This window comes from Stegostoma tigrinum, chromosome 17 (assembly GCF_030684315.1).
Source record: "Stegostoma tigrinum isolate sSteTig4 chromosome 17, sSteTig4.hap1, whole genome shotgun sequence".
In the NCBI taxonomy this organism is placed as follows: domain Eukaryota; kingdom Metazoa; phylum Chordata; class Chondrichthyes; order Orectolobiformes; family Stegostomatidae; genus Stegostoma; species Stegostoma tigrinum.
In genome coordinates, this window is record NC_081370.1 from 41700131 (window position 1) to 41727904 (window position 27774).

At 41.8% G+C, this 27774-nt stretch overlaps 1 protein-coding gene across 3 annotated transcripts in view; it reads right to left on the minus strand.

The window, feature by feature from the left end:
• The window catches only part of LOC125459451 (doublecortin domain-containing protein 1-like), a 484037-nt gene that overhangs the window by 47050 nt on the left and 409213 nt on the right, over positions 1-27774 (minus strand). For 2 of the 3 annotated variants that reach the window (XM_059652117.1, XM_059652115.1), the window contains exons 28-33: positions 27319-27433; positions 26068-26238; positions 15372-15557; positions 14204-14407; positions 10807-11014; positions 2360-2524 (exon numbers count right to left, since the gene is read on the minus strand). In XM_059652117.1, the coding sequence (XP_059508100.1) occupies positions 2360-2524; positions 10807-11014; positions 14204-14407; positions 15372-15557; positions 26068-26238; positions 27319-27433 (1049 nt within the window). The remainder of the gene's footprint in view (positions 1-2359; positions 2525-10806; positions 11015-14203; positions 14408-15371; positions 15558-26067; positions 26239-27318; positions 27434-27774) is intronic. The other variant, XM_048545936.2, reaches the window with a different exon arrangement.

Sequence of the window (27774 nt, forward strand, 5' to 3'; positions counted from 1 at the left end):
AGGATGGGGAAGGAAACTGCAGGGATGGGCACATTAGAAATGTGGAGCTTATTCAAGGAAAAGCTCCTGTGTGTCCTAGATAAGTATGTACCTGTCAGGCAGGGAGGAAGGTTTAGTGTGCGGGAGCCATGGTTTACGAAGGAGGTGGAATCTCTGGTCAAGAGGAAGAAGAAGGCTTATGTTAGGATGAGATGTGAAGGCTCAGTTAGGGCACTTGAGGGCTACGAGGTAGCCAGGAAAGACCTAAAGAGAGAGCTCAGAAGAGCCAGGAGGAGACATGAGAAGTGGTTGGCAGAGAGGATCAGGGTAAACCCTAAGGCTTTCTATAGGTATTTAAGGAATAAAAGAATGACGAAAGTGAGACTAGGCCCAATCAAGGATAGTAGTGGCAAGTTGTGTGTGGAGTCAGAGGAGATGGGGGAAGCGCTAAATGAATATTTTTCAACAATATTCACTCTAGAAAACGACAATGTTGTCAAGGAGAATACTGAGATACAGGCTACTAGACTAGGTGGGATTGAGGTTCACAAGGAAGTGGTATTAGAAATCCTTCAGAGGGTGAAGATAGATAAGTCCCCTGGGCCGGATGGGATTTATCCTCGGATCCTCTGGGAAGCCAGGGAGGAGATTGCCGAGCCTTTGGCATTGATCTTTAACTCGTCATTGTCTACAGGAATAGTGCCAGATGATTGGAGGATAGCAAATATGGTTCCCCTGTTCAAGAAGGGGAGTAGAGACAACCCTGGTAATTATAGACCAGTGAGCCTTACCTCAGTTGTTGGTAAAGTGTTGGAAAAGGTTATAAGGGATAGGATTTATAATCATCTCGAAAAGAATAAATGAATTAGGGACAGTCAGCACGATTTTGTGAAGGGAAGGTTGTTCCTCACAAACCTTATTGAGTTCTTTGAGAAGGTGGATGAGAGTAAACCGGTTGATGTGGTGTATTTGGATTTCAGCAAGGTGTTCGATAAGGTTCCCCACAATAGGCTATTGTACAAAATGCGGAGGAATGGAATTGTGGGAGATGTAGCAGTTTGGATTGGAAATTGGCTTGCTGAAAGAAGACAGAGGGTGGTAGTTGATGGGAAATGTTCATCCTGGAGACCAGTTACTAGTGGTGTACCGCAAGGGTCGGTGTTGGGTCCACTGCTGTTTGTCATTTTTATAAATGACCTGGATGAGGGTGTAGAAGGATGGGTTAGTAAATTTGCAGACGACGCTAAGGCCGGTGGAGTTGTGGATAGTGACGAAGGATGCTGTAGGTTGCAGAGAGACATAGATAAGCTGCAGAGCTGGGCTGAGAGGTGGCAAATGGAGTTTAATGCAGACAAGTGTGAGGTGATGCACTTTGGTAGGAGTAACCAAGAGGCAAAGTACAGGGCTAATGGTAGGATTCTTAGTAGTGTAGATGAGCAGAGAGATCTCGGTGTCCATGTACACAGATCCTTGAAAGTTGCCACCCAGGTTGACAGGGCTGTTACGAAGGCATACTGTGTTTTAGCTTTTATTAATAGAGGGATCAAGTTCCGGAACCAAGAGGTTATGGTGAAGCTGTACAAAACTCTGTTGCTGCACACTTGGAGTATTGTGTACAGTTCTGGTCACCGCATTATAAGAAGGATGTGGAAGCTTTGGGAAGGGTGCAAAGGAGATTTACTAGGATGTTGCCTGGTATGGAGGGAAGGTCTTTCGAGGAAAGGCTGAGGGACTTGAGGCTGTTTTCATTAGATAGAAGAAGGTTGAGAGGTGACTTAATTGAAACATATAAAATAATCAGAGGGTTAGATAAGGTGGATAGGGAGAGCCTTTTTCCTAGGATGGTGATGGCGAGCACGAGGGGGCATAGCTTTAAATTGAGGGGTGAAAGATATAGGACAGATGTCAGAGGTAGTTTCTTTACTCAGAGAGTAGTAAGGGAATGAAATGCTTTGCTTGCAATGGTAGTAGATTCACCAACTTTAGGTACATTTAAGTCGTCATTGGATAAGCATATGGACGTACATGGAATAGTGTAGGTTAGATGGGCTTGAGATCGGTATGACAGTTCGACACAACATCGAGGGCCGAAGGGCCTGTACTGTGCTGTAATGTTCTATGCTCTATGTTCTATGTTTATCATGCACCAATCAAGACAATTATAGGAGTATCCCATTTGCTCACAAACCACAAGTTATTGAGGAAGAAAATTCTGCTCAACTTTTTAGTCCATTCTTCCTCACCACCCGAATATTTTCAAGTTTTCTGTTTCAAATGCGAAAATATTGGGCTATGTAATGAAGTGTTGTGTGAAAACACTGAATGAGAGACATACTTCACGCATATTTAAAACTCAAAATAGCAAATAGTAAGTTCTTACCACTCAAAGGCACGAACAATTCTCCACATGAGACCCAGACCTCAATAGGGTTCCTGACAATGAGGCTTTTGAGATCAGTGTCTATACTCTCCAAGTCCTCTACGGTGACCCGGGGTAATCTCTGTTCCAAGTGGTCGAACCCACAGGTCGGCAACTCAACCCAGTCTAGGAGTTGAAACGTGAACCACAGGAATCAACCCAAGTTAGCATACCATGGTGAGTGTATTATAAAAGGCAACCTCGCCAATATTCTGAGATAGTAGGAACTGCAGACGCTGGAGAATCTGAGATAACAAAGTGTAGAGCTGGATGAACACAGCAGGACAAGCAGCAGCTTAGGAGCAGGAAAGCTGACGCTTTGGGCCTCGACCCTTCTTCAGAAACGGGGGAGGGGAAGGCGTTTCTGAAATAAATAGGGAGAGAGGGGTATGCGGATAGAAGATGGATAGAGGAGAAGATAGGTGGAGAGGAGACAGACCGGTCAAAGAGGCGAGGATGGATCCAGTACAGGTGAGTGCAGGTGGGGAGGTAGGGAAGAGATAGGTCAGTCCAGGGAGGACAGACAGGTCAAGTGGGCAGAATGAGGTTAGTAGGTAGGAAATGGGGTGGGGCTTGAGGTGGGAGGGGGAAGGGTCTAGGCCCGAAACGTCAGCCTTCCTGCTCCTATGATGCTGCTTGGCCTGCTGTGTTCATCTAGCTCTACACCTTGCTATCTCTGGCCAATATTCTTCCAATTTTCATCCCATTTGCATCCATCCCAGGAGCGAGGCAGTAAATGGCCTCAAAATAAAGCAGCGTGGCACCTGAACCACTTACACTATGTTTTATATCCTTTCTGTTTTTTCACCAGGTGCCAGCTGCATTTCAGTGAGTAATACTCTCATGTGAGTTAGAAGATTGAATGTTCAAGCCCTCACTCTCAGAATTTGAATGCATAAACTAATTTAAATGTATAGCTGAAGCATAACATCCTTACTTTCATGGCCTCAGAGATAATGGGAACTGCAGATGCTGGAGAATTCCAAGATAATAAAATGTGAGGCTGGATGAACACAGCAGGCCAAGCAGCATCTCAGGAGCACAAAAGCTGACGTTTCGGGCCTAGACCCTTCATCAGAGAGCTTTTTGCGGATGAGAGTGTCGGTGGAGGGGGACTGGTCGGGCCTGCGGGACAGGAAGAAGCGGAGGGCCTTGAGGCCATCTGCATGCGGAATGCAGGTGGAGAGGGACTGGACGTCCATGGTGAATATGAGGTGTTGGGGGCCAGGGAATTGGAAGTCCTGGAGGAGGTGGAGGGCGTGGGTGGTGTCACGGACGTAGGTGGGGAGTTCCTGGACCAAAGGGGAGAAAATGGAGTCCAGATAGGTGGAGATGAGTTCAGTGGGGCAGGAGCAGGCTGAGACGATGGGTCGACCAGGGCAGGCAGGTTTGTGGATTTTGGGAAGGAGATAGAAACGGGCCGTGCGGGGTTGGGGAACAATGAGGTTGGAGGCTGTGGGTGGGAGGTCCCCTGAGGTGATAAGGTCGTGAATGGTGTTGGAGATGATGGTTTGGTGCTCGGGTGTGGGGTCATGATCGAGGGGGCGGTAGGAGGTGGTGTGGGAGAGTTGGCGTCTGGCTTCGGCGATGTAGAGGTCAGTGCGCCATACTACCACTGCGCCACCCTTGCCTGCGGGTTTGATGGTGAAGTTGGGGTTGGAGCGGAGGGAGCGGAGGGCTGCCCGTTCTGCGGGGGACAGGTTGGAGTGGGTGAGAGGGGTGGAGAGGTTGAGGCGGTTAATGTCTCGACGGCAGTTGGAGATGAAGAGGTCGAGGGAGGGTAGGAGGCCTGGGGGTGGTGTCCAGGAGGAGGACTTGTGTTGGAAGCAGGTGAAGGGGTCAGTGGAGGGAGGGTTAGGTTCCCGGCTGATGAAGGGTCTAGGCCCGAAACGTCAGCTTTTGTGCTCCTGAGATGCTGCTTGGCCTGCTGTGTTCATCCAGCCTCACATTTTATTATCTTACTTTCATGGCCAATTCCTCTCTTAATAAAGGATAGCACTCCATTTAACTTCTTAATTAACTGCACGCCTTTAATGACTCACCTACTAGAACACCTGGATCCCTTTGCACTTTGAAAATTTACAGTTGTTTTCCATTTCGGTAATATTTTGGATTTTTTTATTGTTCTTGCCAATATAAATAAACTTACACTTCGTCTGTCAAGTTTTGCCTTCTCACTCAACCTGCCTCCAATGGTCTGAAACCTTCCTATGTCCTCTTCAAAACATATTTGCCTCTGCATTATCTGTAAATTTAGCTGGAGTGCTGGAACTCCCTTCAACTAAGCGATAGAACTAAATTGTAAAATGTTTAGGTTCCAGCATGGACTCCTATGGGAGTTTTCTGCCACAACTGCCAGAAACAATTTCTGCCAGTCAGTTAATCTTTCAATGATGCTAGCAAGACAGTGAGGTCATAAAACATTTGACCAAAAGAAAATTATTTTCTGTGATTCTTAATTAACTTGACATCATTCTTGGGAAGAGAGTGAGCATTGGTTAATAAGGAGGCTAAAAGGGGGGTCTGGGCAATTAGAAGAATAAAGGTAAATGGGAAATCAGCATAGTTTTGTTAGAGGGAAATCTTGTTTAATTAATTTATTGGAGTCCTTAGAAGGAGTAACATGTGTAGTGGACAGGGAAAACTCACTGAAGTATTGTATTTGGATTTCCAGAAAGCACTGATAAGGTGGAACACAAAGATTAATGCATGCAGTAAAAGCACATGGTGTAAGGCTAATGTGCAAGCATGGATAAGCGAGGTATTTTCAGAATGGCAACCCATTACTGTGGAGGGCCACTTGGATCAGTGTTGAAACCTGAGCCCAGGGAATTCTGTAAGATTGCGGTTAGAACATTGGCAATGTACTCTCCCACCTCCTTTAACACCCATGGATGGAAACCATCAAATCCTGGGGATTTGTTACTCATCAGTTCCATTAATTTCTCCACTATTGATGATTTACTTAAGCTAATTTTATTTAGACCCTGTCTATGATCTTTTGTTTTTGTTTGGAATTCTGGCAAACTATCCTCCTTTTCTGCTGCAAATACTGAAGCAAAATAATTGTTCAGCGTGTTTGTCATTTCCCAGTAGTCATCGATAATATCCCCACTCTCAGTGGGCCAACAGGACTCTTTACCAGCTGCTCTTTTGTATAAATATAAAATCTCTTCTTATTGTCTTTTATGTCCCTTGCAACTTTCATTTGAAGATCCTTTTTCGCCATTCTTAAAAGCCACTTGATGGCCCTTCGTTGGTCTTTGTATTTGTCCAATTCTATGGGATCTGTACTGTTCTTTGCATTTCTATATTTTTTCTTTTGAGTTTAATGCTGTCTCTTACCTCCTTTGATAGCCATGATTTTATTTTGTGAGGTGGAGATTTTACTTTTCATGGGTACAAATTGCTTCTGAATAGCATTTAATATTTCTTTGAATACCCTCTACACGTCATCAATTGTTTTACCTTTAGAAGAGCTTCCCAGTTTACTATGGACAGACTTTGTCTCATTCCATTAAAGTCTGCCTTACTTAAACCCAAAACTCTGGTATCTGATGTCTGCTTATATCTCATAAATGCAACATGAATCTCAATCATATTATGATCATTTTTTTGATAAATGCTCATGAAACAGCTAGGTCACTAATTAAATTAGACTCATTTCTCATCACTAGATCCAAAATAACTTGTCCCCTTGTTGCATCCTACACATATTGCCATAGGAAACTATCCTCAACACACTCTAGAAATTCACAACCTTTCTGGGAGATGCTTGTCTATCTTTCCCAGTCTATGCTACGCTTAAAGTCCCCAATTAATACTACTCTGTTTTTGCTACATAACTGCGTAATTTCAGAATTTATACAATCTAGTACTTCTGAGCTGCTGCCAGCTAGTCTATATATTACACCTATTGTGATTTTAGTTATTACTTATTTTGGTTCATCAGTTTCACCCACAACGTCTTCACTGGGTGCTTTCCCGTCATGATAGCCTCCCTCACCATAGAAGTAATCTGTTTCTAACCAGTCATGTTCCTCCATCCCCTCTGCTGTTTCCTGTGTCCCTCCTGTAAACTTTATAACCTGGTGCAATTAGTTCCAAGCCCAGACTATCCTGTAGCTATGTATTTGTATTGGCTACTGTATCGTAATTTCCAATTTGAATCTGTGTTTGCAGCTCATTTAGTTTGTTCCTTACAATCCATGCATTTGTGCAAAAAATTTTGGCTGGACACTCTGTTGTGTCCTTCAGCATCTTTTTATTGCTGCTCCCTTCAGTCTTCCTAAATACACTTCTTATAATTCCACCTTGTTCATTAAACTGGCCCTGCTCTTTCATCCTATTAATCTCTACCTTTTCCTCACATGCTGGCCTACTGTTCCAGTTCCCACTCCCCACCACACTAGTTTAAACCAACCTAGCACTGGAAGGGTTCTGCAGGGATATCAGTGCCTGTCTGAATTAAGTACAACTCAGCCTTCTTGTACAGGTCCCACTTCCCCTGGAAGAGATCCCAATGATTCAGATATCTGACTCTGTCCCTCCTACACCAGCTCTTTAGCCACATATTAAGCTGTACTATCTTTCTATTTCTGGCTTCACTAGCAATTGCGACAGGGACCAAGGCTGAGATAACAACCTTAGAAGTTTTACTTTTTAAATTTCCTGCTCAATTCCCTAAAACCTTTTGAAGGACCTCAACATCGTTCATGCTCATGTCATTAGTTCCAATATGGAGCACACCTCTGGCTGAATCCCCTCCCCTTTCAGAACTTCCTGTGCCCGCTCAGAGAGGACCTTGACTTTGGCACCAGCCTCACAGAGGGGGGTTATTTGGCCCATTTTATCCATGCCACCCCAAAAACACACAAATGCCTTTCAAAGGCTTTGATCTCCAGATTATAGTCTACTCAAGCCACATCCAAATTAACATAGGGATAGGGATGCAATGACAAGGGGAGTAAACATGTGGTTAAGGAGTGGTGCAGGAAAGAGGGGTTCAATTTCATGCGGTATTGGAACAAGGGGGATCTATATCATTAGGGCAGTCTCCATCTGAACTGGGACCAATGTTCTACCGTAAAGGGTAAATGGGGTGGTCAACAGGACTTTAAACTAAAAGTGAGGGGTAAAATTTCAAGCAGCACAATGGCTAATGGAAAACAAAGCAGCAGGTTAAGAACCGTGGGAGTAGGTTCAATTGCATTGAACAGGATGAAAAAAAAGAAATGAGAACTCAAGAGGGGTTATTAAAGGCTCCAGAGGAGAAAATAAGACAGGGTGTTTGGAAAGGGTTAGAAATCTAACTTCAAGCATATTGAATAAAAGGATGATAATAAGAAGAGTGATGGTGCATACAGGACTGAAGTTGTTGCATCTGAATGCACGTAGTATGCGAAATAAGGTAAATAAGCTTGTGCTGCAGATTAAATTTGGCAGGTATGATGTGGTGGGCATCACAGAGACATGGCTGTAAGGGGATCAGGACGGGGAGCCAAATACCCAAGGATATACATCCTATTGAAAAGACAGGCATGTGCGCAGGGTGCAGGTTGCCTTATGAGCAAGAAATTAGATTAAATCAGTAGCAAGAAGTGATGTAGGGTAAGATGATGAAGAATTGAGGAACCACAAAGGTAAGAAAAAATCTATAATGGGAGTTATGTACAGGCCTCCATATTGTGGTCAGGATGAGGCATAAACACACCAGGTGACAGAAAAGGTGTGTAAGAAAGGCAAGGTTCACTTATCATGGGGGGTTTCAATATGCAGGTGGACTCAGAAAATCAGGTTAGTAGTAGATTATAAGAAAAGGAATTTATGGAATGTCCACAAGATGGCTTTTTCGGAGCTGCTTGTGGTGGAGCCCACTGGGGAACAGGCAATTCTAGGTTTAATGATGTGCAATGAGGCAGACTTGATAAGGAAGCTTAAGAAGAAGGAACCCTGAGGAGGCAGTGACCATAATATGATAGAATTTACTCTGCAATGTGAAAGGGAGAAGCTGGAATTGGATATAACGATATTACAGTCAAATAAAGGCAATTTGAAGTAACCAGTAATCTAAAAGAAGATTGCAAGAGTTTATTTAGATATATAAAAGGCAAGAGAGATATAGAAGTGGACATTAGGCTACTGGAAAATGACACAGGAGAAGTAGTAATAGGCAACAAAGAAATGGCAGGGGAACTGAATAAGTACTTTGCATAAGTCTTCATTGTAGAAGACACAGGTAACATCCCAAAGAATAAAGAGAGTTGGAGGGCAGAGGTGAGTAGGATGGCCATTACCAAGGAAAAGGTGCTAGAAAAACTGAAAGGCTTGAAGACAGATAAATCACTTGGACCTGGCAGACTACACCCCAGAATTCTGGAGGGGATAGCTGCAGATAGTGGAGGCGTTAGTGGTGATCTTTCAGGAATCACTAGAGTCAGAGACGGCCCCAGAGGACAGGGAAATCATTAATGTAATCCCTCTGTTTAAGAAGAGAGTAAGGCAAAAGATGGGAAATTTCTGACTGATTAGCCTGACCTCAGTTGTAGGAAAACTTTTGATGTCCATTGTGAAGGAAGAAATTTCTGAATATGTGGAATTGCATGGTAAAATAGGGCAAAGTCAACATGGTTTCATCAAGGGGAAGTCCTACCTGCCAAATCTATAAGAATTCTTTGAGGAGTAACAAACAGGTTAGACCAATGAGAACCAATAGATGCTGTCTACTTAGACTTCCAGATGGTCTTTGGCCAGCTGGCACACAGGAGGCTACTGAATAAGATAAAGGCCCATGGTATTAGAGGTAAGATGCTAGCATGGAAAGAAGATTGGCTGTCTGGCAGAAAGTAGAGAGTGGGGTTAAAAGGGTTTTTCTCAGGCTGGCAGCTGGTGACTAGTGATGATCCACAAGGGTCAGTGTTGGGACCACAACTTTTCACTTTATACATTAATGCTTCTAGATGAAGGAATTGAGAGCATTCTGGCTAGGTTTTCAGAAGATACAAAGATAGGTGGATGAACAGATAATATTGAAGAGGCAGGAAGGCTCTCCACTAATGATGCTCAGTAACAGCAGTGCATACTAACTATAAGATGCACTGCAGAAATTAATCAAAAACCCCCAGACAGAACCTTCCAAACCCACAACTACCTCTATCCAGAAAGACAAGTACATCAGACATACGGGAACACCACCACCTCCAAGTTCCCTCCTAGCCACTCACCATCCTGACTTGGAAATATATCACTGTTTCTTCACTGTCGCTGGTTCAAAATCCTAGAATTCCCTCCCTAATGGCATTGTGGGTCAACCTACAGCAGGACTGCAACTGTTCAAGAAGGCAGCTCACCACTACCTTCTCAAGAGCAACATTGGCAAGAAATGCTGGACAGCCAGCAACACCTATATCCCACAAATGAATAAAAATTGACTTAGATGGGTTAAGTGAGTGGGCAAAGAAGTGACAGATGGAATACGATGTGGGAAAGTGTGAGGTCATTCACTTTGGTAGGAAGAATAGAGGAAGAACTGAAGACAATTTTCTAAATGGGGAGAAAATTCAGAAATTTGAAGTGCAAAGGGACTTAGCAGTCCTAGTCCAGGATTCTCTTAAGGTCAAATTGCAGGTTGACTCAGAAGTTAGGGAGGAACATGCAATGTTGGCATTTAGTGCGAGATGATTGGAATATAAAACTAATATCAACTATAGCCTAAAGTTTCCTATTTTCGATCTCCTCCTTTCCTGAATTGAGGAGCTGGATTTGCTACCTTCCAGTCTGATGGAATCTTTCCAGAATCTAGTGATTTTTTGTTTGAAAACAATAACACCAATATATCTACTAACTCTTTAACAAACTCTTTTAGGACCCCGGGGTAAAGCCGTTCAGGACCCAAGGACTTGTCAGCCTGCAGTTCCATCAGTTTGTTTAGTGCCACTTCCTTGGCTTGGAATTTCACTCTGTTCCTCTTTTCTTCCACTTCCGGGTTTACAGCAATTAATCATATTATAGAAGCAAAATATTTGCTCATTTCATCTGCTATTTCCAGATGATCTACTATTAACACTCCATTCTAACTCTCCAAAGGGTTAACATAACCTTCATTTACTCTTGTTGTTTTCAAATATCTGTAGAAATTCTTTCTATCTACTTATTATATTTCTCACTAACTTCTCTCATATGTTAATTCTTTTTCTTGCTTAAGGCTTACATTCTATACCAAACTTTATATTCTGACCAGTCATCTACCCTGCCAATTATCTTTTCACATTTAAAGGCTTTTCCTCAACTTTGATGCTTTTCTTAACTTCTTCAGTTAACCTTTTATCAGTTATTGAAAATCAGATACCACAGTGCACAAGCAAGGCTGTAGCTGGTGAGGTAGCTTGAACATTAAAAGATTGGCATACCTTCTTTCATCTCTTCACTTAGAAATTCCTTCGGTCTTCCAACCTCATCCTGATCATTTTGTTTTGTTTTGTATTTGTGTTCTTGCAAAGTCTCATTAACTGCCCATGCTATTAGTTCATTTACAGTCAGGATCAGGCTCCCATCAGCTGTGTAGAGTCTGCACGCTGGTCTGGTGAGTCCTAGTCTTTGGGTACATGTAGCAAGCAACTAGATCAAAACAACCAGAGAAGATAAAGGAAAATAAATAGCATAGGGATGTGGAGAATGTAATTCTTACTATTGACTCAGTTTGTGAGATATTACTTTCACTGCTTCTAAAGTGGGAATTAATTCCTTTAAATTCGATAATACAACAGTGTGCTAAAATGGTGGACAAATGTAATCCTAGAAATTAGCATTGTTGATTTGAAGATCACTTTATGAGCAACTTAGTTGTTCATATTATCGGCAGAACTCATTTTTAAGGGTTAGATGATAATGCTGTATACCAGCCATTGCCCATTGCCAATTACAAACATAATGGGCAGCATTTAATGGAGGGGATTATCTCATCCAACAAATTACATGCCACACAGACATTTCACCCAACAACACTGGGCCGTCTTTGGAGTTAATGTCCCCAAGACCAATCCCACCCGCAGAAAAATCTATTGACAGACAGTGCCACCAGGAAGGTTGTGGCTATCACCAATATGGCACCTACTTGAGGCCACAGATGAGTGATGGCTGTGGAAGAAGGGTAATGGAGTGAGATTGCAGGGGAAAGGGAAGTCACTTTGGCTGTCAGTAAATCCTGTATTGATTGAGGGAACACTCTATCACATCCCCATCAAAATTGGAAACCTGCAAGCCAACAGGAAGTTTGCTGTACTTCCTCTAAATCAAGACTCCACCTGCCAATGGGTTGTAACAATGTTGCTTTTTAATACACTTGTGGGATGTGGTTATCACTGTCTGGACAGTGTTTATTGTCCATCCCTGTTTGCTACTTAGAAGGTGGCAGTGAGCTGCTTTCTGAAATCACCGCAGTATGTATGCTGAAGGTAGTCATACAATGTTGTGCATGGTGAAATAGGACTGTGCCAGCACAGCTTCATCAAGGGGTGGTCATGCCTGACACATCTGTGGGAATTCTTTGAGGAAGTAATGAGCAAGTTAGACAAAGGAGAGTCAGTGGATGTGATCAATTTGGGTTTACAGAAAGCCTTTGACAAGATGGTTTACAGGAGGCTGATAAATGAGATAGAAGCCAATGGTGCTACGGGGAAGGTAATGGCATGGATACAGAATTGGCTGACTGGTAGAAGGCAGAGAATACGGATAAAGGGGTCATTTCCAGATGGCAGCTGGTGACTAGTGGAATTCCACAGGGTTTAGTGTTGGGACCGCAATTATTCATATTATACATTGACAATCTGAACAAAGGGACTAAGAGTATTGTTGCAGGTAACACAAAGATAAGTGGAAGGATGGGTAGTGATGAGAAATTGGGGAGACTGCAGAAGGACTTGGGCAAGCTAGAAGAGTGGGCAGAGAAGGGGCAGATAGAAAACAACAGAAGTACCTCTTGATTTTGCAGAACTCCCTGTTTCTAAAAGTCACCTCTCCATGCAGCTAAAAATGTCAATGCTTTTTGGTTGAATGCTTTACTTCTGTATTTTGCTTGAATAACATTTAAACTTTATTTAATATTGTTATCAGCTGGTTCTTGAGATCACTCACAGGTATTGTGATGGTTGGTCATGTCATACCTTTTCAAAGTGAGACCGACAGCATGCTAACTTCATTATGCCAGCTCATTTCCTCACTTGTGACATGCAGCCCTGTACTGAATTGGTGCACAGTTTATCAAGTGACCTGCATGCCTGTGAGGGGAGCACAACAAAGCCAACTCGCCCAACTTAAAGCCAATCTGAGCCTTTAAACGGCAAAGTGCTTTCTGCCTGAAAGAGAGTATGAAACTGCTTGTGCGGAAGATTTCAGGAAGGATGTGAAATGGCACAACAAGGAAAGAAAGCATTTCCCAGTTTTGTGGATGCCACATTTAGAGTTACAAGTGCTAGACATGGATGAGAGCGGAGAGGCTCTTTTCTATGAGGGATCCAAGAGGCCCTCAGATAATTGTTCAGAAGAAAATGGAAGGAGGCAGTCATAGCAGACAGTGTCAATGCTCTGGCATTGAGGACATGGGTGCAGTGACCCAAGAAATTTAATTACTTCACACAAATGATCAGGTCAATGAGTGCATCTTCTGGACCCGACTTCTTGCAACGGAACCATCAGTCTCACACAATGCTCCAATAATCACACCCTACATCATTCCAACAATCCCTCGCCTACCAGCAGGGCTCAAGACTTACATCCAAATACTTCATCTTATCCTGACACAGTTACTACTGAAGCTCACACACTCACATCTCACAGCATGAGCGCACTTCCAACTTTTGGATCTTGTCAAACGTATCACCTAAACATATTGCAACCAATTGGAACACTTGCCTCTGTTTTGTAGGAAAAGAAGGCACATCATCGCTGGCTGCAAGGGTTAATAGATGGTATTAAACAACCATCCTGCAAGTTAGACAGATCTCTTTAAATCAGGCTGACAGAGAAATTGTCTCCTGCAGGCAAACCTGTGTCTTTAAGAGAGCGCGTCAACTAGAGTAGTGAGGTTGAAATGGTGGGTTGTGTGTCAAATAAGTGTTGTACCTGCTGGCTCTCCACACACGCAATGCTTGATTATTATCGTCAACAATATGATGATTAATGTGGACCTTGGCAGGAGTGATTAGGTACAGAGCACATACTATCCTCTCACCTCAATCAGCACTTGGTGGAAAGTATTGTAGCCCCCTAGTTCAGAAAGTGCGCAGCAAGTTGAACATAACATGCAGTTTACTAAAATATTAGATAAATATTTCTTTTAACATTTATCTCAGTGCTGGCCTGTACTAAAATATATAATTAAAATTATGTGCACGAAATTTAAATATATATATATCAGTTCTAAGTGATACACAGATGGGTCGGGAATCTGAGCAATAAATAGTTAAACATGCTGCTTTGGTAGAGTTCAGCTGATAACTCAACATTAAATGCATACCGCAGAACTTACAATGGAAAACAGAATCGATGGTTACAGCAAACAAGTTGAGAATGCACTTCTCTCACACTTAGTCAATTGTGCACCTTCACCCTTCAACTCCACTCCTGCAGGGATTCTATGATCCTATAGTTCTGTCATTCTATGATTCTATGTGTCTGAAGTAGGCATATTATTAGTGCTGAAAATAGTTAGCAGTCATCTCTCCTGGGAGGCTGGAAAACCAGTTGGCTGTTCCCAGCATTTGCTGTTCCACACCTCAGAATGTTGTTTACTTAGCCTGGTTTTATTACCGAGGAAAATGTTCTCCCAATGATCAATTGACCGTCCTCATATCCAGCTCCGTTCCGGTAGGCCATGAGTCTTAATGCCAATTGGGTCTTGGCAGCTGAGATCTCCTGAGAGATCGTATGCACTGACGTCTCCTTCCGCAAAGAAATCCATTTATTTTCCCAGTAAGCCAAATTGTTTTCAGCTTCAGATGTAGAAAGGTCAACCTGCAACGAAGAGAAGTGAAATCTGCCAGCTTTTATAAATGTGATGTGCACCATTTTGGGTATCCAATTTTAATCACGTTGCCAGTGGTGGCCTTGCTTTCAGTGGTGAAGGCCTTAAACTCTGGAAATTCATTCCTGAGGAGTGACCTTAGTGAGGTTTATAAAATCATGAGGGGCATAGAAAAGGTGAAAAGCAAAGTTCTTTTTACGAGGGAAGTGTAAAACTAGGGGGCATATTTTTAAGGTCTCAGTTTCTCTGATCTCTCCACAAGCTGTGACTGGGAAACAATTCACTTCTGGTCATGCTATATGCAGGGAGAAGTCAGGAGTATTGAATGATGGCCCATGGACCTTCATCCTGAGTGCTAACCTTACTTTAAATTCAGAAAGATCCCATGGTACCCTGAAATGAACTGCACTCTTATAGTCAGTGCCAATGATGCAGCCCTTTCTCTTGAAATTGCATTTGATGGTACCACAAGTCCCAGCTAGAATGGATTTGACTTGAGTAAATCCCCATCAAACATCCCTAGAAACCGCAATGCTATTAGTGAGACGGATTGCTCCCTTTTACACACTTTTCTATCATTTAACCAGCTCCTATTCACTGAATATGGTGGAAAAATAGATAATTGGAATGGCATGGTTTTGTTAAAAATGATGCTTTTATTCAAGAACATCGCTTTAGCATGCAAACTACACTTTTCACTGTACCTCGGTATTTGTGTCAACAAAAGAAATCAATCAATCAAGTTCCAGCCACAAACACTGTTGTAATTCATAGGACATCGATTTAAGTAGGCTCAATTTGATGAGGAAATAAACTGGCGTGAGATTAACTGTTTGCTGTGAATCCTGCTGCAAATTTTACCCTATTTCCAACTCAATGGCTGGCACAATGTAACTCACAGCAGTGTCAGTTCTCTCCTTGTTCAATGTTCATCCAGAATAAAGCATTGCTTACCTTTGCAACTCTGATGCATTTAAAAGGCCCGGTTCCTTCAAACAGGCTCAGCTCATGGCCTGTTGCACACATGAATGAGTTACCTGGGTTGAGTTTTGTCATAACATTAAGTCCTCTCAGTGCCCTGGCACATGCCAAACAAACCACAGTCTTTTTCTTTGTACAGGCATGGGTAAAATAATAACCCTAATACACAAATTGGAAGGAAAACAGAAAATAAATAGCTAAGCATTTCCAAAGACAGAACTGCATCATTGAATGAGATAAGCACAAATTGCACACACACACACACACAAACACACACACACACACACACACACACACACACACACACACACACACACACACACACACACACACACACACACACACACACCAGACGACTTGACAATCTATCTTTCATATTATGGAAGAGGTATAGCTTCATGGATGGACATACCGCAAAGACATATGTTTTCAGAGATTATAAATTATCAGGAAAATGTGAGCAAGATAGGATTTTTTTTTCTAAACCAGAGAAAGCTAAGGTTAATCTGATGAGGGTTCTAAAATTATGAAGCAATTGATGGGTAAATACATCCAATTGTGGACGAATTCAACACTAGGTTATAGAGCAGATCAATGAGCAAGACAGTCAGAACGTGAAACACACCACCACAAGTCAGAGAGCATGGATACATATGAGAGAAAGCTACAAAAGAAGAGAGAGAAAAGCATAGAGGGATATTCAGTTAGCACTGCTGCCTCAAAGCACCAGGGACCTGGGTTCAATTCCAACCTCAGGCAACTGTCTGGACGGAATTTACACATTCACCCCCTGTCTCCTGGGTTTTGTCTGGATGCACTGGTTTCCTCCCACAGTCCAAAGATGTGCAGGTTAGGCGGATTGGCCATGCTAAATTCTCCATAGTGTCCAGAGATGTGCAGGCCAGAGGATTAGCCATGGGAAATGCAGGGTTTCAGGGATAAGGTAAGGGGTGCGGTGGTGAGGGTCTGGGTGGGAAGCTGTTCAGAGGGTTGGTGTGGACTCGATTGGCTGAATGGCCTGCTTCCACACGTGGGAGCTCCATGAAAATAAGCATCTATGAAATATTTGTTGTGAAATCTCAAGGAAAACCCTGATATTTAAATAAGTAAACCTGACAAGGGGAATGAAGTAGTCATATTCAACAAATATAACGATCTCAACAAAATTCAGGATGCAATCAATCATGGTTCCAAGTTTATATTCAAAGGATTTACCATGACACATGACCATACAGTACACTTGAGGGCAAGTTGCAAAGGTGCTTGTTGGACTTTCATAATGTTGGTAGTCTGCCAGGTGATAACATTATAGGTTTTGTTTTTTGCAGCTCACCGTGTCCACAGTATGGACTATCCACACCACATTAAAGCATCATCCCTTTATACTCTGGATTACCTATGACAGGCTTCGCACACCATGTATCGGCCAATTGATTGAGTGAATTGTTGCGTCCACATTTAAATGTTTTCCACAGACACTAAGAAGGGTTCCTTTCAAATGGAGAACCAGACTGAATCCCTGTGCACTTTTTCAGCTGACTTTCCAATGTACCACTCCAGAAAGCCCCATGTCACTGTATCACAGCAATCTAAATGTACCACGGGTGCCTGAATCAGTGTTAATCCAACTTATGAATTTAGCAACCCCTGCAGTTGAGTTCAATTTCAACCACACCATTTATGTTCAAGTAGATGATGTGCCATGGAATGCCCCTTACACCCAACTCTTGCTAACATCTTTGTTGGTTATTATGAGAACCATGTTTTTGATAGAATGACCACTACCTCTTGCATACTTCTAATACTTAGATGACACTTTTGGGGTATTTGAATTCCCAGCTGCATCAAAGAATTCCTTAAGTAAGCTCTACCCTGTGTGCTAATGGGCTGTCTACTGAAAGACTAAATTTATCAGTCAATGAACTTGATAATATTCCTATAGTTCCTGCTTATGGATATGGCCCTCGCCATCCGTTCTCTGTCTAAGCGTGATGTGCTGCGGGAAGTACTATCAAAACTATCCTTATGGAATCATAACTTGCATATTGCACAAACTCATGAAAGGGACTAATATCACCATTTCTAGGCCATGAACACTGCCTAATCTTCCTGAGACTACTTTGAAGGGCAAGCGTTTCTACAATTTGAAGAATAAGTGAAGAAGGCATTTGGTATGCTTGCCTTTCCTGGTCAGTGCATTGAGTATAGGAGTTGGGAGGCCATGGTGCAGTTGTACACGAGATTGGTTGGGCCACATTTAGAATACTGCGTTTAGTTCTGGACTAGAGATAGGAGGAACTGCAGATGCTGGAGAATCTGAGATATACAAGGTGTAGAGTTGGATGAACACAGCAGGCCAAGCAGCATCAGAGGAGCTGGAAAGCTGACGTTTCGGGCCTAGATCATTCTTCAGACATTTCTGAAGAAGGGTTGAGGCCCGGAACGTCAACTTTCCTGCTCCTCTGATCCAACTTGGTCTGCTGTGTTCATCCAGCTCAAACCTTGTTTTTTTCAATTTTGGTCTCCTTGCTATAGGAAAGATGTTGTCAAATTTGAAAGGTTTCAGAAAGGTTTTATAAGAATGTTGTCAGGATTTGAGGGTTTCAGCTATCGACAGAGGCTGAATAGACTCGCGCTATTTTCTCTGAAGCAAGGTAGGCTGAGGGATGACTTTATAGAAGTTTATTAAATAATGACAGGCATAGATGTGGTGAATAGCTAAGGTCTTCTCCCCAGGGTAGAGGAGTCCAAAACTAGAGGGCATTGGCTTAAAGTGAGAGGGGAAAGACTTAAAATGGACCAAAAGGGCAACCTTTTATTGCAGAGAGTGGTGCATAAATGGAATTAGCTCCAGAATGATCTGATGGAGGCTGGTATAATTACAAATTTAAAAGGCATCTGGATGAAATATGAACAGAGAGGGTTTGGAGGGATATGGCCAAATACTGGTAAATGAGACTGGATTAATTTAGAATATCTGGTCGGCATGGACGAGTTGGACCAAAGGGTCTGTTTCCATGCGGTACATCTCCATGACACTGTGACTGTAATAAGTGAAGCTAGCTGCCTCACATTACTACTTTGCAGTAAACCCACTCATGGTGTTCCCTGAGAACAGGATGTTGCCTTAAAAGACAGAAAGCCATTAGGCTACACACAAATGAGTAACATAATATGAAGAAATTGAAAGAGATTCATATCAATAAAAAAAAGTGCTGAAGAAATGAATCCCCGTGCCCTGATAATCTACAATCCAGGATACTAAATGGATGGCCATGGAAATAAGAGACACGTTGTCTGTCATATTCCAAAATTTTGTAGATTCTGGAACAGACACGGCAGCTTGGAGGGTGGAAAATACAAATCCATTTTATAAAAAATGTGTGGGAGAAAACCAGCAATTACCCACCTGTTAGCCTAACATTAATAGTAGGTAAAATGATGCAGTCTGTTCTGAAGAATGTGATAACAGGACCCTTAGAAAGTGCCAATGGACTAACACAAATACAACACATGATATACAATACATGAAAGGAAAATCATGTTAGCTAAACCTACTGGAGTTTTTGTTTGAAGGCACAATGAGTAGAATGGGTGAGGGAGAACCTGTGAATGTGGTATATTTGGATTTTCAGAAAATTCTGACAAAGTCCCATGTAAGAGGTAAGTGTGCAAAATGGAAGCTCATGGGATTAGTGGTAACATTCTGTCATGGTTTGAAAGGTGGCTAGCAGAAAGGAAACAGAAAGAGTAAAGTAATAAATTGAGAGATAGTAAGAACTGCCGATGCTGAAGTCAGAGATAACACAGTGTGGAACTGGAGGGACACGGATGCCTGACGTGCTGTGTTTCTCCAGCTCCACACAATGTAATAAATTGATTGTTTCCAGAGTAGTGAGAGATCAGTGATAAGTGGGGTACCCTCAAGGATCAGCATTCGGCCCCATCTATTTATAATAAACATCAATATTTCAGATGAAGAAATCAAATGTAATATTTCTAAGTTTGCAAATGACAAAATGAGATGAGATTGTCAGTAGTTAAGACGATGTGAAGTGACTTCAAGGTGAAGCAGACAATTTGCATGAGTGGACAAATGCATGGCAGATTATTTTGATAGGTGTGAAATTATCCAATTTGGGAGGGAAAGCAAATGGCAGAGTATCATTTAAATAGTGACGGATTGGAAAATTTTGATGTAAAAAAGGAGTTGGGTCTCCCTGTACACCATTCAGTGAAAGCAAGCAGCCAGGTGCAACAAATAGTTATGGAGGCAATTGGTTTATTGGCCTTCATTGCAAGAGGGTTTAAGTACAGGAGCAATGAAGTCTTACTCCATCCATACAGAGTGTTGGTCAGATCACACCTGAGCATTGTATGCAGTTTTGGTCTCCTATGAAAAGATATACTTACCGTGGAGGGAGTTCAGAGAAGGCTCAGTAAACTGATTCCTGGGATGGCAGGTTCAGAGGAATGATTGGTTTGACTGGACTTGAATTTAATTAAATTAGAAGAATGAAACATTCTGTTCATATCCTCATTTGAGGAGGTGGAGGGGGGGTGAGGGTTGGATGGACTGGATGCAAGGATAATGTTTCTTATAGCTGGGGATTCCTGAACAAGAGACCCTGCACCCAGAATATGTGGTTTGCCACTTCAGACTAAGATGAGCAGGAATTTCTTCACTCAAAAACAGGGACAAAAACAAAGTTGCTGGAAAAGTTTAGCAGGTCTGGCAGCATCTGTGGAGCATCTGGCAGCGTCTCTTCCACAGATGCTGCCAGGCCTGCAGAGCTTTTCCAGCAACTTTGTTTTTGTTCCTGATTTACAGCATCCGCAGTTCTTTTGGTTTTTCTTCACTCAAAATGTTGGTGAACCTATAGAATTCTCTCCGATGGAACACAGTGGCAGTCAACACATAGAATATATTTAATTAAAACAATAGATTTTGAGAGGCTAAACATGTCAAAAAAATGGAGAGAGAGCAAGAATATAGTTTAGAGTTAGGGGATTAGCTATGAGTGGGCTTAATCAGCCAAATGGTCTTCTCCTGTCCGTGCATTTTTTAATTTCTATGATCTTATTTGAGCCTCAGGACTGGTATGATGTTAATATGTCTCAACTGCTGGCTGACAGAATCAAGTATCAATTCCACCGACAGTGGGCAGCATGCCAATCAGGCTCACCCATAGTTTCCAACCTTAGAACACCATGTCCAGCGGCTGATGTGATTATGCTACTGGACAACATTTATTAAATGATCTGGAATGTGCTGAGAATTATAATAGAAACCAATTTAAGATGACCATGAAGACCCATAGCTTAATGCTGCACTCCAGAAGCTGCATGAATGGATACACAGGGCCCTGTTTATGCAGGCAAAATGAATTTCTACATTTCTTGAACTTTTCTGTTGGGAAAAATGAAGATGGAAACTTCAATTTCTACTGCATTTCCATGATAATACCCTCACTAATCAGTGTTGACCTTCCTGGTTTGAGAACTAAGATTGACAGTTAACTGTTTCTGATGCATCTCCTTGTCAACAATAGCCCAAGCCCTTCTCATGCAATATAAATTAGTGTCCCTTTTTCAAGTCTGGTTTCGTGCATCACAATGCTGATGTGAAAAAAAAAGTTGTGGCTTTGTGTCCCCTTTAAGCAATGTATAGAAGCTTGCGCTGAGAATTTTAGATGCATAGAAACCCTACAGTGCAGATAGAGGTTATTCAGACTTTTGGATCTGCAATGAATCTCCAGAGAACATGACACCCACATCCACACCCCCTCTCCAATTCCCCTAACCTTGAATTTATGAGGGCTAACCCATCTAGCCTGCACATCTTTGGGCTGTGGAGAGAAAACTGGAGCATCCGGTGGAAACCAGTGCAGACAAGGGGAGAATGTTCAAACTGCACACACAGTCACTCAAGATTGGAATCAAACTCCAGCCCCTGGTGCTGTGAGGCAGCAGTGATAACCATTGTGCCACCTTTGTTAAGTAATGTTGGAGGAAACCAAACAAAATTATAGCCTCTTTGGGCCAACTGACCTGTTTCTGTGCTGTAAATTAGATGCGAATTCAGAACAACAAGTCTATAGTCCTGATGTTGGGGGGAGTGAGGTGGGGAGTAAGATACTCAGCCACATCAGGAAAGATCAGGTGAGAAAATGGTTTTCTCTCACATTGCATTTACTTCTTTTGCAAATCATCTTCCCTCTCCCCATCCCCCTTTTCTGACGAAGGGCCTAGGCCCGAAATGTCAGCTTTTGTGCTCCTAAGATGCTGCTTGGCCTGCTGTGTTCATCCTGCTCCATACTTTGTTATCTCAATCTATGCCTCTGATTTTCCTTTTATGAATGGCCATAGCTATTCTCTATGAATTGTGTCCAGACTTTGAAAGCTCCTAACAGATGTTCTCTTAGTTTTCCCTTCTCCAAGAGCAATAGTCAGGCTGTCAGTGACACCCACTATGGTCTTTCACAGGTTTATTGACAGACTGAATTTGGGAATGCGTAAAGGTATGTAAGCTGCATTGAGTACCTGGTTAATGGGTGGTTGAAGATTGCTGAATCAAGTAACAGATCATTGCAACTGGAAGAAAAAACTTGATTAGTCCTGAATTTAAATTACCAAAATGTGATAGATTAGCCTCTTACTTCCAGTTGTAACTTTAATCACTATTGACCATATTGAATTTAATAGCTGGAGTTACCAACTGTTTTCTTGTGTTAATAAAAACATGCTTCAAGTGGTTTAACTTGTTTGGAGCAGGTGGAACAATGGCAAAGATAAGAGACATCAGTATGGGAACAGACTATAGAAGCTGGGACTATTCTCACTACAGCAGCAAAGGTTAAGAGTTGTGCAATACTATGACTTGTTTTGATCAAGCAAATAAGGACGAATTGCTTTCTCAGGCAGGAAGATTGGCAACATGGGTTTAAAATAACTGACTAAAAAAAACTAGACAGGAGATGAGAAGCGCTTTTTTTTCACAGTCTCATTTGATATAGTCTGGAATGGGCTGTCTGAAAGGGTAGGGGAAGCAGATTTGAAGGGAAACTGGATATATTGAAAACAGCAGGAGAGGGGAATTAATTGGATAGTTTCTTCAAACAACAAGTACAGACACAGTAAGCCACTGCAGTCTCCATTAGCGATGTAAGGTTTATTGAAAAATATTCTTATTTAATTTATTCATAGCATGCGGGCATTTCTAGCTAGACAGCACGTATTGCCCTGAGAAAGTGATAGTGATCTGCCTCGTGTAAACAGCAGCAGCCCATGGGGGTACTTGACCCGCGGTGTTGCTAGGAAGGGAGATCTTGCGTTTTGGCCCTGTAATAAAGAAGGTGAGCTGATATAGTTCCAAATCAGGATGGTGTGTGACTTGGAGGGGGTAGAGGTGTTCCCATGCATCTGCTGTCGTTGTCCTTCCAAGTGCCAAAAGTCATGGGTATGGGAGGTGCTGTCAATGGAGTTTTGATGAGTTACTGTAGTGCATTTTGTAGATGGTAAACACTGTGAGTTTTCCACCACACACCTGACTTGTGCTTTGTAGATGGCAGGCAGGCATTTGGGTATCAGAAGATGAGTTATTCCCCCAAAGTTTATATTGTTTTGCCTTTTCTCGTAGACAGTGTTTATGTGCTGGTTCAGTTTAGTTTGTGGTCAATGATAATCGACATGAATAGGAAGAGAAAATGCTAAGAACATATCTGGCAGCATCTGGAGAGAAAGAAACAGTTAATTCTCCAAATCCAATACAACTTTTTTTTTGAGACTCCATTCTGAAGAAGTGTCATATTAGACTCAAAACATTAACACTAGGGTCTCTCTCCATACATGTTGCTAGAACTGAGTTCCTTCAGCATTTTTTTTATTTTTGTACTTCAGATTTTTATCATTTGCAGTACTTTGTTTTTTCTTTGGTTGTAAGCTCCATGTCAGTGGGAGATCCTGCAATGGTAATGGCTTTGAATAGCAAAAGAAGATGATTAAATTCTCACTTGTCAGAGATAGCCATTGTCACTCGTGTAGTTTGGATATTATGAGATGTTTATCAATATTAGACATACCCATGCTGTATATAGACACGGACTGCTTTAGTATTTGTGCTCTCACAAATGGTGCTGAGCCTTACTGAAAATTTCAACTTCTAATCCTTTGGATGTTAGGAAAGTCATTAAGACAGCTGAAGATTTTTGGATCAAAGATCCAATCCTGAGAAACTTCTGATGTTCTGGGATTGAGAAGAATGGCTGCAAATAATTATTGCTATCTTTCTTTGTGTTTGGTATACAACAAGCAAATGGAAAGCTTTCCCCTATCCCCACTCTGATTCACATTGAATCCAAGTTTCCTAAGGCTTCTTGATACCATATTCTATGAAATTGTGTCATGATGTCAAGGGTACTCTGTCTTCACATTTGGAGTTCAGGTCTTTTATCATATTTGAACCAAGGTTGTAATGAGGTCAGGAGTTAAGTGCCATTGGCCCAACCCAGAGTGAGCACCTGTGTACAGTTTGTTGATGAGTAAGTACCACTTGATAGCACTTTGATGAATCTTTCCAACACTTTGCTGATGATCAAGAGTAGGCTCAGAAGCAGCAACTGCCTGGCTTGGAATTATTTTGCTCTTTGTGGTTTGGATGTATCTACATAATCTTCCACAGAGCTGGGCAGTTGCCAGTGTTGTAACTGTACTAGAACAAATTGGCTAAAGGTGCGGTTAATTTTGGAGCACAAGTCTTCATTACAATTGCTGAATTATTACCAGTATCCATTGACGGCAATGTCTAGTGCCTTTGACTTTTATTGACATCATGTGGAGTGAATCAAATTGGCAGAAAATCAGCATCTATACTGTTGACCTTGGGAAGAAGCGGTAATGATTCATTCACTCAGCATTTTTGGGTTAAGATGATTGAAAATGCTTCAGCCTTGTCATTTGCATAGATGTGTTGAACACATTGGGCTCGTGATTGAGAATGGGGATATTTCAGGACCCTCCTCCTCCTGTTAGTCATTAATTGATGATTGTCATTAATTGATGATTACCATTCAAAGCTGGATGTGACAGGACTGCAGTGCTTAATTTTGATGCAATGGTTGTGGGATTGCCTGGCTCTGTCCATTGCATACTGCTTCCGAAAGCCATAAGACATAGGAACAGAAGTGTGTGACTATTTGGCCATTGAGTCTGCTCTAACATTCAATAAGATCGTGCTTGGTCTGATAATTTTCAACTCCACTTTCCTGCCTTATCCTCATCACTCTTGATTCCTATCTTCTGTTTAGGATGCACATAGTCTTTTTACAGCTTCACCAGATTGACATCTCATTTTTAGGATGCCTGGTGCTGCTCGTGGATTCTTCATTCAATTAGTGTCAATCCTATGGCATGACCTTCGTAAGAGTTTGACCATGAGGTTACAGATAGTGATTGAAAACAGTTCTGCTGCTTCTAATGGTCACAGAACCTCATGGATGCCCTGTTTTCAACTGCTAGATTAGTTTGAAGTCTGTCTCTTTTAGTATGGTGATAACCCAACAATATGTTGGAAGGTTATCCTCAATGTAAAGCTGGGACTTTGTCTTTTCGAGAACCTTGCGGTGATCACTCATACTGAAACTGCCATGGACAGTCATGTCAGCATCAAGCATATCAGCAGCAAGGGGGTCGGGGTAGACAATACCAAATAATTTCTTTTCCCCCAATGGTAGATTGCCCCACTACTTGCCATATACTGATTCCTGCAATTATATTCTTTAGGACTTGGCTTGCTTGTTCAGTAGTGGTGCTACTGAACTACATCTACTGATGGACATTTAAGTCTCCAGCCCAGAGTACATTATCATCACCCACAGTGCTGCTTCCAATTGGTGTTCAACATAAAGAAATATTGATTCATCAGCTGAGAGGGAGCTGGTAATCAGCAAGACGCTGGTTTCTTTCCATGTATGATCTGAAGACATGAAGCTCCATGAGTCAATGCTGAGGGCTCCCCACACAATTCCCTTCAGACTATGTAAACACTGCCACTATCTCTGCTGGGCCTGTCTTTTCTCCTGGTGGAACAGGACGGAGCCAGGATGGTGACGGAGGTGTCTGATTCATGGAATCATAACTCACAGACTGCTGCTTCACTTATCTTTGGGACAACTCTCCCAATTTAGGCATGTCCATAGATAGCAGCAAGAATTTTGCAGGGTACTCTAATAGTTTATGGCAATGGAGACATTTGGCGGGCTAGATCTTTCACTCATTTGTGATCACTGGACCACATCCAGGCATCATTTGGCAGTCACTGTTGTTGGTCCCTGCGGGATGTTTGTATTTCATACAGAACAGTAAGGGACAATATTTCAAATGGACAAACATTTGGTAATCTTTGGTGTAAAGAGAATTGCACTGTCCAGAACCAAGAATTTTATATTTGGCTTGATTATTGCTTTAATCCTGTAATATTAGAAAATAAAATAAAATACGTATTCCAAGTAAGCAAAATTTCTGAAAGCCTGGTTTGACATTGGTTCGAACTTTATCAATTGGCTGAAATAACTGCTCCAAAAATCTACATTTTTGCAAATATAAATTAGTTAAAATATTCAATCCAATTTATAAAATAGTTAACTATAAATGGAGCTTCTGATTCACTTACAGGTTGGTCTAATTCCTCTCTTTTACAGATGCAGAAGGTGCACACAGAGGCCTGGTTAGCTGCTGTGATTTCTTTGTCCAATACTGAGGTATAAAAAGCATTCAGAACCTTTATCTCTGGCATCCAGAACCATTTCTGATTAGCAGCTCCATAACTGTATGCTTTATACTTCTGCGGTGAGATATTAAAAATATTACTTTCAAGAAATGTAAGTTCAGATAAAGTGTAATCTTTGGAGATGTCATTTAAAGGTAGGGCATTTGGAGATACTGAGCTTTCAACTGGGTTTGGCTCTTGCTACTGAATCAGGAAATCATTTTCAAGTCCCAGTTATGTGCTTCCTGCAAATTATCTAGGTTGCAACATTAGCCAGAATGCTCCTGTTCTTCTTTTAAATAGTGCCATATGGATTTTCCCAAAGAGGGCACATGAGGATTTGCTTTTCACATCTCATGTGGAAAACAGGAGCTCTGAAATGTAAGACTTCATCTGTACTTCATTGAGGCAATATCTTAAATGACATGCCCATGTTTCCAGTAATGGGACTCACACCCACACGCTTCTCACTCAGTAGCAAGTGTGCTCCTACCTGCTGAATCATAGCTGATACTTTGTGTTAGCCAATTTGTTTATCTCAGGGTCCCATATACAACAATGACGTAATGACAAAGCATGAGATTTAGCTGCTTGTGTGTTGGTGATTAAATATGGAAACACAGGATAATCTCCTGTTTTTCTCTGAAAGGCATCACGGGGATTTTCATATTCGCTCTCAGTGTTGTAATAAAGTGTCAGACTAGGTTGTGCACTCAAAAGTCTGGAGAAGGGCTTGAATGCACAGATTTCAGACTCAAGCTCAATATTGTTACCTCTGAGAGAAGTCTCAGATTCAGATTCAGCCATCTTTCAAACTCATTTGAGCACTGGATTTTATAATGCCTAAGGTAAGCTCGTGTAAGACTATACCCTCCATATTAGAGTTACTTTTAATCCCAACCTCCGCAATTGCGCAAAGTGGGAAGATAAAGCATAAACGCATTTTTAACGTGATGGCCACAGTAAATGTAACATTGCTGTTTCTGCATTGGATTCCTTAAGCCTGGGATTTATTTTTGATTTGACATGATTTTGTATGCTTTTATGGCAGTCAAATAGTTCCTACCAGACCATATATGTTAATATTTCATTATAATTACACAGTTCAAATAAAGTTCAACTTTGAATGGAACGATGGAAATTATTTTTGCTGACCTGAAGTATAATTGAACATCCCTGAACTTCCATCGCACCTTTGCCATCACCCGAGTTTATTTGGGCAGTTGAGACTGCAAGCACCAGATCAGGATTACCCATTAAATGGAAAGTTCTGTTGATAGTCAATGTACAAAGTTTGAGTTGTGTTAGCAAGGTAGAAGTAAATTACTTCACACAGGCTCAGTTTTAAATCAATGAGGCAGATCGTTCTCTCCTTCCAACTGAGACTAATCATTACAACATAAAAAAAAGGAGCAAGATGAGGCCATAGCACCCTGAACCTATTTTGCTACTCAGTAAAATTGCGGTTGAGATCTTGCAGCAATTCTACTTTTCTATTCTATCTCTCGATTCCCTTACTGTTCAAAAATCTATCGACCCAGTCTTGAATGTGCTCAATTACTCAGCATCTGCAGAATATCAACACACTGGCCTTTCAGTGAAGATAATTCT